The sequence below is a fragment of the Brachyhypopomus gauderio genome, chromosome 3 (assembly GCF_052324685.1).
Source record: "Brachyhypopomus gauderio isolate BG-103 chromosome 3, BGAUD_0.2, whole genome shotgun sequence".
In the NCBI taxonomy this organism is placed as follows: Eukaryota; Metazoa; Chordata; class Actinopteri; order Gymnotiformes; family Hypopomidae; genus Brachyhypopomus; species Brachyhypopomus gauderio.
In genome coordinates this window covers 4,286,039-4,298,538 of record NC_135213.1, presented here as the reverse complement: position 1 = coordinate 4,298,538, position 12,500 = coordinate 4,286,039, and the positions used below count along the sequence as shown (strand labels likewise).

The window sequence follows — 12,500 nt, the reverse complement described above, 5'->3', positions numbered from 1 at the left end:
CTGAACTATCACTGTACTACAACTGTATTACTACTGTACTACTACTATACTACCACTTTACTACCTCTGTACTACTATTGAACTATGAACTACCACTGTATTACCACTGAATTACTACTATACTACCACTGCCCTACTATTGAACTATAACTGTACTACAACTGTATTACCACTGTACTACTACTACTATACTACCACTTTACTACCACTGTACTATTGAACTATGACTGTACTACCACTGTACTTCCACTGTACTACTTCTGAACTATGACTGTACTACTACTGTACCAGTGTACTACTTCTGAACTATGACTGTACTATTACTGTATTACTTCTGAACTATGACTGTACTATGACTGTACTACTACTGTACCAGTGTACTACTTCTGAACTATGACTGTACTACTACTGTACCAGTGTACTACTTCTGAACTATGACTGTACTATTACTGTACTACTTTTGAACTATGACTGTACTATGACTGTACTACTACTGTACCAGTGTACTACTTCTGAACTATGACTGTACTATTACTGTACTACTTCTGAACTATGACTGTACTATTACTGTACTACTTCTGAACTATGACTGTACTATGACTGCATTATTACTGTACCAGTGTACTACTTCTGAACTATGACTGTACTATGACTGCATTATTACTGTACTACTACTACTATTTTCTTCTGATCTTAGCAGTCAATTCCAGAAACGTAAAAAGAATATTTCAATTACCCAGGATGCACTTTGCATATAACCATTGTTTAGAGACATGAGTGGTACTCTTGAGTTTTGAGAGTTAGCGATATGTGACTTCCTAACTGCAGTAATTAATAACACAGCAATGTAAAAAAAAAAAACAGCAATGGTGATGTGGAAAAATAGCTTGCTATTCTAGATATTTTTTGCCAAGGAGCAGATGACATTTATCACAGCAGCTACATGAAAGATAGAAACACATGTGTTCAGTTTGATAATGCATGGTGGAAAAAGTTAAGAGCTTTTTTTCAGTGGAGAGCACTTGCAAAAACATGACTGTGTCTCATTTTAACACCTACATATTTATTCCAACGTTTGGTTTTAAGGGACTGTGCATGTACCGTTAATTAGACACACTGGCACTGGTTGTGCTGTTTCTGTGGTTGTTCTGAAATCCATCATTACTGCATCAGAAGCATGAGAGGAAAACTTTTGTGCGGGATTTGAACCGCTTCCTCCATAACAGAGCCGGGTAATCCCGAAATATGTAAATCTTTCGGGAGCAAAACCGGGATAATGAATTACCGCTCGGAACCCTTGGCTCTGGGTGACACGACCAGCCCGTCAGACGCAGCGCCAGGGCTCAGTGACGGATTTAACCGAGATTCTCCAACTGGGCTACTCGAGTGGACAGATGTCTTTCACCTTCTAACTTTCTGACTCCTTTGTCTCTCTTCAGGCGCAGAAGTCGTGGATCGAGAGAGCGTTCAGCAAGCGTGAATGTGTACACATAATCGTCAGCACCAAAGACCCCCACAGGTAACGTACATTATGTCCTAGAGACCACTATCGCTCAATGCATGCAGAGTAGCGTCTTAAAACGTGCTAACGAGGGATATACAGAATATGCTTACAAAACTCAAACCTCAGTTTTGTGACATTGGATTGGTTGATTCTGGAGGAGTGTGTGACATTTGATTGGTTGATTCTGGAGGAGTGTGTGACATTTGATTGGTTGATTCTGGAGGAGGCGTCTGTCCTGGTTGAGATGAAAGCTGATTACCTGTTCGTAGTGCGTGCAGACGGGGGGGGGGGGGGGGGGGGGGGTGGGGGGGGGGGGGTTCGGGCGCGTGCAGGTGTAGCTCGAGTGGGCAAGCACAAGTACCTCCCGCCGTTTAAATGTGGGCCTGTCATTTCAAACTGCCATTTTAACGTCCAACCAGGTATTAAATAGTGCCATTAACCCACTACATGTACGTTTACTATCAGAGAGCGTGATATTAACTTCTCTGCTGTTATTATACCAAAACCTGTCTTGCTGCCTGCACTGAATTAAGCATGACAGTCCAAATACATTTCATTCTCTATTAGTACAGGAAACTCAGATCATTTCCTTTCTGCGATCACTCACTGTGAAGCACTTTAATACAAGTCAGCGTAAAATTGTCTCCCTTTGAACTAAGCTAAGTTGGGCTAATTCATTTCTGTCCAGAATGAATGGTAAATTAATATGCGATGAGTGATCTCAGGACCATTTAATCCGCCTGTGGTCTTACTGAATCACAGTAGTGTGCTAGTAGATGCTCTTAAGTCAAACATCTAGTTCATCAGTTGTGTGAACTCTTGAAATCAAAGATCCTGTAATAAATTATAATCTTTCAGAACCTTGACCAATCTGTTTCTTGACGCGTGTCTTTTTGTCGACAGGTGCTGTTGCGGGCGTCTCATTGGCCAGCACGTGGGCCTGCCCCCCAGCATCTCATCCAATCAGAACGACAAGACAGAGCGTGTGTCAAAGAGTGACAGCTTATCAGAGAAATGGTCCATCAGCAAGCACACGCAGCTAAGCCCCACCGATGCCTTCGGAACCATCGAGTTCCAGGGAGGCGGGCACTCCAACAAAGCCATGGTAACAGCATCACCAGCCCACTGGTGTCACGGCAACCGTGGCTTGTTTGTTTGTTCATTTGTTTGACTAATGCATTTCACTAATAATCAGAGAGGATGTTCTGTATTTGAGAAATATAGGAACAATTACCAAAATTGGTCCATATTAATGAATGCATTGGTATTTTAATAAATTCATGAATGCAATTGCATGTAAATAAATTCATAAATGCGCTTGTATGACCCATGAGCATAGGCTGATGAGAATTACCATTCAAGTTGTTAAACTGAGACTGGACATCTGCCTTTTGGACCTGCTACTCATTTGCATTCATGCCTCTTTCTAAATCGCTCGAGCATTTTATGCATGTAATTTATCTATTTCTCCATTTATATCAATGGCCGCCTATGCTGTCATTTGCGAAGCACATTGAAGTTGCGTATGTAGAAAACACGCTCGCGTGCGTAAACGTACCTCGGCGCTCTAACGTCACCGTCCGCCGCCGTCTGTCGCTACGTCAGTACGTGCGGGTGTCGTACGACACAAAGCCCGACCTGCTGCTACACCTGATGACCAAGGAGTGGCAGCTGGAGCTGCCCAAGCTTCTCATCTCCGTCCACGGCGGCCTGCAGAACTTCGAGCTGCAGCCCAAACTCAAGCAGGTCTTCGGCAAGGGCCTCATCAAGGCTGCCATGACGACCGGTGCCTGGATCTTCACGGGTGGTGTCAATACGGGTACGTTTGCCGCTGGAGGCGGGGCAGGTGGGCGGGGCAGGTGGGCTAATGTACAGGCCATAGACGAATGCAAAGTTGACGTGCTTAGACGTGCTTTTATCGTGTAAAATAACTTTTTTTTTTACTGTTATGTGCTTTCTACTTCATGTAACCATCTCCAAACACAGCATATATCACTGTATGGGTGTTTGTAGAAGCCCATTTAATTCCTTCTATGCTAAGTCTGCACAATACAGAGTAAACCCCATGAGTCTGGTGGGAGGACACGGAGCTGGCAGCCAGCTTTGAATGGAGCATCAAACAAATGTGTCCCCTGTGAAACGCGAGTGCTTTTGTAGTGTCTTCACACGCCCGCTCACCTGTCCTGCAGGTGTCATCCGACACGTGGGGGACGCACTGAAAGACCACGCCTCCAAATCCAGGGGCAAGATCTGCACCATTGGCATTGCCCCCTGGGGCATAGTGGAGAACCAGGAGGACCTCGTGGGCAAAGACGTAGGTCATATCTACACACACCTGGATCATACATCTACACACGTGTATCATTCATCTACACACCTGGATCATACATCTACACACCTGTATCATACATCTACACACCTGGATCATACATGTACACACCTGGATCATTCATCTACATACGTGGATCATACATCTACACACGTGGATCAAACATCTACACGCCTGTATCATACATGTACACACCTGGATCATTCATCTACATACGTGGATCATACATCTACATATGTGGATCATACATCTACACACGTGGATCATACATCTACACACATGGATCATACATCTACACACCTGGATCATACATCTACACGCCTGTATCATACATCTACACGCCTGGATCATACATCTACACGCCTGTATCATACATCTACACACGTGGATCATACATCTACATATGTGGATCATACATCTACACACCTGTATCATACATCTACAGACATGGATCATACATCTACATGCCTGTATCATACATCTACACAAGTGGATCATACATGTACACATGTGGATCATACATCTACACACGTGGATCATACATCTACACACATGGATCATACATCTACACACGTGGATCATACATCTACACACGTGGATCATACATCTACACACATGGATCATACATCTACATATGTGGATCATACATCTACACACGTGGATCATACATCTACACACATGGATCATACATCTACACGCCTGTATCATACATCTACATACGTGGATCATACATGTACACATGTGGATCATACATCTACACACGTGGATCATACATCTACACACCTGTATCATACATCTACACGCCTGTATCATACATCTACATACGTGGATCATACATGTACACATGTGGATCATACATCTACACGCCTGTATCATACATCTACATACGTGGATCATACATCTACACACGTGGATCATACATCTACACACATGGATCATACATCTACACGCCTGTATCATACATCTACATACGTGGATCATACATGTACACATGTGGATCATACATCTACACACGTGGATCATACATCTACATACGTGGATCATACATGTACACACCTGGATCATACATCTACATACGTGGATCATACATGTACACATGTGGATCATACATCTACACACGTGGATCATACATCTACACACCTGTATCATACATCTACACGCCTGTATCATACATCTACATACGTGGATCATACATGTACACATGTGGATCATACATCTACACGCCTGTATCATACATCTACATACGTGGATCATACATGTACACACCTGGATCATACATCTACATACGTGGATCATACATGTACACATGTGGATCATACATCTATACACCTGGATCATACATCTACATGCAGTACAGACCACACATCACATACCAGTATGATACAAAGTGGCCAGCCACACCATTTCAATTTTATGCTGAATATTGGGGAAATTAATATACTTTTTTCCTCATGAAATAGGAAGGAGTCTATGTCATGTATGGTAAGCATGCAGGGCCAATCTAGCGCTTAGTAGGAGATTTAGAAAATGTATTCTCCACATGCTCTGGGGATGATGCACGTTTGCTGAATAATATGATGCATCAGCTCATTGACCAACTCTCAGCAGGGGCCACGCTTGACTTCTGTCTTATTTATCCCAGCCCTCTGGTAACTGTGTGCTCTCTCTCTCTCTCTCTCTCTCTCTCTCACTTCAATCTCTCTTTCCCTTTTTCAGCCACGTGGGTTTCTGATCTGTTCATTCGCTTTCAGTGAAGCGTATTGTCATAGCAAACCAAAAGAGACTGTACAAATGTCAATGAGGTGTTTTTTATCTCTCTCTCCATCTCTCTCTCTCTCTTTCTCTCTCATTCTGTTACTTGTGAGGCAGTGAATGCTGAATGCCAGATACTCAGAAGAAGGGACTTCTCACACGGTTGCATTACACATGTATTTTTCATGAGTTAAAGCGTTCGGCACCGCCTGGCACTGCAGACAGGCTGCTGTTATCTCTTCTTCTTGGGGACGAAGCACAATGATGCTGCCCATGCAAGTACGAGCACGTGTGTGTGTGTGTGTGTGTGTGTGTGTGTGTGTGTGTGTGTGTGTGCACAGGCTGCATCTGTTGTCCATTATGCTAGCAGGCAACACTGAACTGAGGCATTTTTCACTCACCGAGTGACTCAAATCGGACAGTCAGTCGCCTTTGAATCCTCTGTGTGTGTGTGTGTGTGTGTGTGTGTGTGTGTGTGTGTGTGTGTGTGTGTGTGTGTGAGGGGAGACAGCAAAAAACACCTCGCAAGAGAACAGTGATTATCGCTCCCTCGGTAGTTGCTTATTTATGTAAGTCGTTACACAGTTGGATACACTGAATGATCATTTCATATAAAAGAATGATTATTTCATGTTAGCCAGTTATTTTGGTTAGGGTAATGCTCCAAACCTGCTGTCTTGTAATGTCGAGTGTTCACGATAAGGTTAGGTGATGATGGGATTGACTGTGATTATTGTTTATTTAGTCTCTCTGCCTTGCCGAGTGTAAAACGTAAATGATTTTTGCTTCTTATGACTTTTGCTGGCAACGTGACATGAAAGATGAGTCTCAATTTGCTTTACGATGTTCCTCAGACACTGCAGGGAAACACATCTACATCACAGTGATCTTTTATTCTGCGTGTAACCTCAGGCTCCTTAGATGAGCGACTATCTCCGCACAAAACGGCATCCTAAGAACTTCATGTTTAACAGTTTTTTTGTTTTTCGCTAGCTGTTGGCTGTTGCTGGAATGAACATCTGCAAAGTACAAAGTGCCCTAATATTTTCCTCTATGCAGCAGACCAACTCACAAGATAGCAGGCCTCTAGGAATGGAAGCCTTTTCTCTCAGCAGTAACATACAAAAGGGCCACACAAATTTAGCAGCTCCTCCCGAGATCTCCAGTTGTTTCGACAAATCCCATACGGTGAATGGGAGTCAGGTTTGGCTTGCAGAGCTGTGTTGTTAAATGGTTGCCAAATAATCCCGTTATCCAGTAATCCACAGAAACAGAGACAGGGACAATAATGGCTTTATTTTCTGTGAATCATAATCCTTAGCTAATAACAGCAAGGAATTACAGCTCCAAGAGTGAAACAGAGGGACTACATGTGTTCTTATGCGTAAATATTGTTTGTAATAAAAATTTTACAAATAAAATCTTTAAGCAGCACCCATAACCCATCAGACAGCAGCTTTAACCTATGTATATAACCCATTAGATAGCACCTTTAACCTCTGTCCATAACCCATCAGACAGCACCTTTAATCTCTGTCCATAACCCATCATACAGCACCTTTAACAACTGTCCATAACCCATCATACAGCACCTTTAACAACTGTCCATAACCCATCATACAGCACCTATAACAACTGTCCATAACCCATCATACAGCACCTTTAACAACTGTCCATAACCCATCATACAGCACCTTTAACAACTGTCCATAACCCATCATACAGCACCTATAACAACTGTCCATAACCCATCATACAGCACCTTTAACCTCTGTCCATAACCCATCATACAGCACCTTTAACAACTGTCCATAACCCATCATACAGCACCTTTAACAACTGTCCATAACCCATCATACAGCACCTTTAACAACTGTCCATAACCCATCAGACAGCACCTTTAACAACTGTCCATAACCCATCAGACAGCACCTTTAACAACTGTCCATAACCCATCATACAGCACCTTTAACCTCTGTTCATAACCCATCATACAGCACCTTTAACAACTGTCCATAACCCATCATACAGCACCTTTAACAACTGTCCATAACCCATCATACAGCACCTATAACAACTGTCCATAACCCCATCATACAGCACCTTTAACAACTGTCCATAACCCATCATACAGCACCTTTAACAACTGTCCATAACCCATCAGACAGCACCTTTAACCTCTGTCCATAATCCATCATACAGCACCTTTAACCAGTATTCATAATCTAACCCTCTTGCTGTGTGCAGGTGGTCCGGCCGTACCAGACCATGTCCAACCCGCTGAGTAAGCTCACGGTGCTGAACAGCCTGCACTCCCACTTCATACTGGCAGACAACGGTACGACGGGCAAGTACGGCGCCGAGGTCCGGCTCCGGCGTCAGCTGGAGAAACACATCTCCCTGCAGAAGATCAACACCCGTGAGTCCGCCCGCCCGCCCGCCCGCTTCCAGCTCAGCCCGACAGCAGTGAGGAGGGGGAGGGGGCGAAGGGGAGGGGGCGGGGCTTGTGGGAGGGGCGTGGCTTGAGGCAGGGTGAATCTGCTTTTGGTTTGATTTTGCCCCTCCCTGTACTTACTGAGATAAGAGCCTTTTTAAAGATGTAAGTTGAAATATTTAAAGGCGAGGACACTTTCTTTATATAGATAGTGCTCTGGGTCGATCAGAGGCTGGACAGTGTGTATTCCTGCCCTGAGGATCGAAGGATTTACTGAGCGCAGCATAGACGTTTCCATTTTAGGCTGATCTGGGGACAGCTTCCCTGCCCGAAGCCTTCATTTAAGCCATCGTGACAGAAACTGCAAATCTGAGCTCAGATCTTTCACTTTGTTAATTGTACCAGAACCACTGTTAGAGGCCACGTAACGATTACATCCCCGCTGAGAACAGAGCCGTATTTCCACTAATAATTGATAATTATTCCAATAATCATGATTCATTGCCAGTCAGGTCTCGAAGATGCACTAAACATTGCTGCTGTATTGGCGCAGTGGAGTTTTCAGAAGTGAAGCAGAGAAATCATCACTGAAGATTTTATATTCTAATAATAGAATATAAAAATAATATTTCTATTTCCTCTTTCAAACCACAGCTCATAAGTAATCTCTTTTCACACCCTGGTGTCTCACTAGGTAGACTCTTGAGTTCTCAGTATATCTCTGTATCTCGCTGAGCCCAATCTGATTGCAAGTATGATAACACGGGATTAGCCTGGTATCCACCCTGTCGCTGAGCTTTGATTGACTCTGCTCAGCCCAGAGTTCTGTTAGCTCCTCTTTCCTCTGTGGAGGAGACCATGGAGGTGGCGGCTAAGTGGCACCGTGTGACCCCAGTATGGTGTGACCCCAGTACAGTGTGAACTCCAATATGCTGTGATCCTAGTATGATGTTACCCTGGTGAGGGGTGACCCTGGTGCGAGGTGACCCTAGTGTGATATGACCCCTGTGATGTGTGACTATGGTGTGACTCTGTGGTGTGACCCTCTGGTGTAACCCTATGGTGCGACCCTATGGTGTGACTCTGTGGTGTGACCCTATGGTGTGACCCTATGGTGTGACTCTATGGTGTGACTCTATGGTGTGACTCTATGGTGTGATGCTATGGTGTGACTCTATGGTGTGACCCTATGGTGTGACGCTATGGTGTGACCCTATGGTGTTCTCTGTAGTATGGTGCTCTCGCCAGATAGTCATGACTCACAAGAAACGCAGCCCACATCATCACTGCACACATCCACAGTGAGGGTGCACACACTGGTTGTAATGCACTGCAGAAAAAATAATGTGTCTTCTGGTATCATTTCAACCTATTTGGGCTTCTCTTAAGTATTTCTAATTATCTAAACGCTTCTAAGTAATTACCTAACTAATACTTTAGTAATTATGGACTCACTGTTCTTAATTGTACTTCAGACACCTAATGACAATATTACACTTATGTTTCACAGCTCAGATACCCAAGACAATGGACTCTATTGCTTGGCTGAGTCTATCTTAAGTATTTTTGTCAGACATCTGTGTCCAGTCATGGAAACACCATGTGGAGATGATTTAGTTCGCTCTCACACTTTGAACACCCAGCCCACACACTTCTCGCTTCCATCTCCACCCACCACCGCTGACCCGCAAACACCTGCACGAACCTGCTTATGACGAACGGATCAAACGTGCACGGCCGACGACGTGTGCCTATCCGTCCCGCGTTTCAGCCGCCCACCAGCGGGAACGTCAGGTGGTCGACGGGAAGCGAGTTGACATTTGAGCGTCCGGCCCCACCCATCCACTGCTTACTCCGCCCACTCCCCGCCCACCTGCCTCACCGCCCTACTCATGTGACCTGTGGAATTCCCTTTGTCATCCTATGCCTGGGGTCATAGAGGGGGCTGGGGAGGCAAAGGGACGTCCAGTCGTCATCAGCAGCATCTGGGAACATGGGGCCAGCCTGCAGCTCCATTACAGGGGTCACTCCTCAGGACAGGGGTCACTCCTCAGGACAGGGACTCGCTCCTCAGGACAGGGGTCACTCCTCAGGACACGAACTCACTCCTAATCAGGACAGGGACTCTGTCTTAGGTTATAATACTTATGTTATAATAATCACTCCTTAATGTTAGTTTCATTGCTGAAGACAACTTTGTTCAGAGCACAAAACCATGGGTTTAAACTTCATCTAATTGGATGGTTCCAAACAGTCTGACATTTCAGCAAACCAGCAGAGTGAATGTCTAGACAAGGGTCATGACAAGGGTCATGAGAGGGGTCATGAGAGGGGTCATGCTTAATGCACTGACACAAACTAGCAAGTACACCAAAATACACACCAGCGATCACCAGCGTCCCACCCCCCACTTCAAATCCACTTTCCTCCAACCACTGGCACACCACCAACATCTGCCATTAGCGGACGAAGCGCCCCCACCAAACGCTTCTCCGTAAGTGCACCACGGCATGGTATCATTTCACCGTAAAGTTTTCACCGCAGTGACAGTTCCAGGGGAAAACAATAATACAATAATGTGTGTGTGTGTGTGTGTGTGTGTGTGTGTGGGTGTGTGTGTGTGTGTGTGTGTGTGTGTGTGTGTGTGTGTGTGTGTGTGTGTGTGTGTGTGAAGGTGTGTCCCTCTCCATGCAGAGAAGGGCGTCCACGACATTCCACGTGTGACTCTACCTGATCATAAAGCTCATAAAATCATTAGATCAGGCTATAATACAATATAAACGCATGTTTTATTAAAGCTGCAGAAAAAACTAGTATTTCTGGAAGAGTACAAAAATAAGACGGGTTTAGCTTTAGGACTTTAGAATAACATTAGCGTACCTAACACGATGTACTCTCTTTGAACGTATAGAGGCGTACAGCGACCAGTTGGCAGGATTAAATATAGCGCTGTTAAACCAGCGTGTGTGTGAGCTGTCCCTGGTGCTGAAAACGTTTTCGCTTATTTTGAGGCGTACCTCTTACAGTACGTCCTCCGTGGTTCCACTGCCTTAGTTCAGAATAGACGACCCCAGCATAATCCAAAATTTGTTATCCCGTTTCTTAATTATTCAAATGAATACTGTTCTTTTTTTCCTCGTTTGCATAATGATAGTTCAGTGGTGCTAAAATAACACAGTTTGAGGCTGCTATACTTATGCTGATTAAAAAACCACAGAGTCAAGCGATAATTTCCCTTCTTTCTTTCCCCTCCGTATGTATGCTCATCAGCCCTCTATATATATATTTCAGAGGCGCGAGCATTTCACTCAGCCAGCTGCCCAAAGTTCAAGGGCTCCGTGTTTGACGTCACGGCTCGCCGTGGGACGTGGAGTCTGCCGGTCTTCCTAGCCTAGAAACCTGCTTGAGACGTTCGCCCCGCGAGCTGGAGCTTCGCGCGAAGGTGGCATCTGCCGCTCGCTCGCATTGTTGAGTTATTTCTGGACGTGATGCTGCCGCGCGGCTTTGAAAGTGTCCTCCGCGGGACGTGGCATGTCGGGATAATCCCGCTGTATCACGCGGTCCGGCCACGCGAGCACAGCGCTCGAGGGGTTTTCATTACGAGAATGTGCAGTTACAAATACAAAGGAGTTCAGTGGAAAACCACGTTTATGTAAAAACATACGACACTAAAACGTTAAGTGGCAGCACGTAAACATTAACTCATTTAACCCATTTCTACAGATCGATGCAAAACTTAATCACAGCGTACGCGTACAAGATGGTAGCAGCAGGCGTTTCCAGCTAAAAGGGTTGAAAAACATTAATATATATATTCATATATTTATGAATTATATATTATAAATATATATTTATATATATAACATATATATACACAATCGTATAACATATATATATATTGCAAAGTACAATATATAATATTGATAATATTGACAAAGTAATGACAAAATAACATGAACATGAGTGCTTGCTTGTGTTTGAAATGGACCCCCAGATCTTTATCTCTCTCTCTCTTTCTCTCTCTCTCTCTCTCTCTCTCATATATATATATATATATATCTACTGTTGTACATTTACAGTGTGTTACAGTAGTTGTGCCGGTAGAGGCAGCAGAGCCTCTACAAACGAAATGTGGCTGACGGAGGTTTACAGGACGGAACATCCACCCAGGGGTGGAGGAGTGGAGGAGTGGAGGAGTGGAGGGGTGGAGGAGTGGAGGAGTGGAGGGGTGGAGGAGTGGAGGAGTGGAGGGGTGGAGGAGTGGAGGGTTAGAGGAGTGGAGGGGTGGAGGAGTGGAGTGGTGGAGGGGTGGAGGATTGGATGGGTGGAAGAGTGGAGGGGTGGAGGAGTGGAGGGTTAGAGGGGTGGAGGAGTGGAGGGTTAGAGGGGTGCATGGTTAGAGGAGTGGAGGAGTGGAGTGGTGGTGGGGTGGAAGAGTGGAGGAGTGGAGGGTTAGAGGAGTGGAGGGTTAGAGGAGTGGA

At 44.8% G+C, this 12,500-nt stretch overlaps 1 protein-coding gene across 8 annotated transcripts in view; it reads left to right on the top strand.

Annotated features, from left to right (window-relative positions):
* Positions 1 to 12,500, top strand: part of trpm3 (transient receptor potential cation channel, subfamily M, member 3) — a 139,938-nt gene that overhangs the window by 72,540 nt on the left and 54,898 nt on the right. For all 8 annotated transcript variants that reach the window (XR_013129871.1, XM_076999007.1, XM_076999011.1 and 5 more), the window contains exons 2-6: positions 1,440 to 1,519; positions 2,408 to 2,609; positions 3,110 to 3,323; positions 3,694 to 3,818; positions 7,833 to 8,004. Coding sequence is in view for 7 of the 8 variants with exons in the window: in XM_076999007.1 (XP_076855122.1) it covers positions 1,440 to 1,519; positions 2,408 to 2,609; positions 3,110 to 3,323; positions 3,694 to 3,818; positions 7,833 to 8,004 (793 nt within the window). In the remaining variant the exon portion in view is untranslated. The remainder of the gene's footprint in view (positions 1 to 1,439; positions 1,520 to 2,407; positions 2,610 to 3,109; positions 3,324 to 3,693; positions 3,819 to 7,832; positions 8,005 to 12,500) is intronic.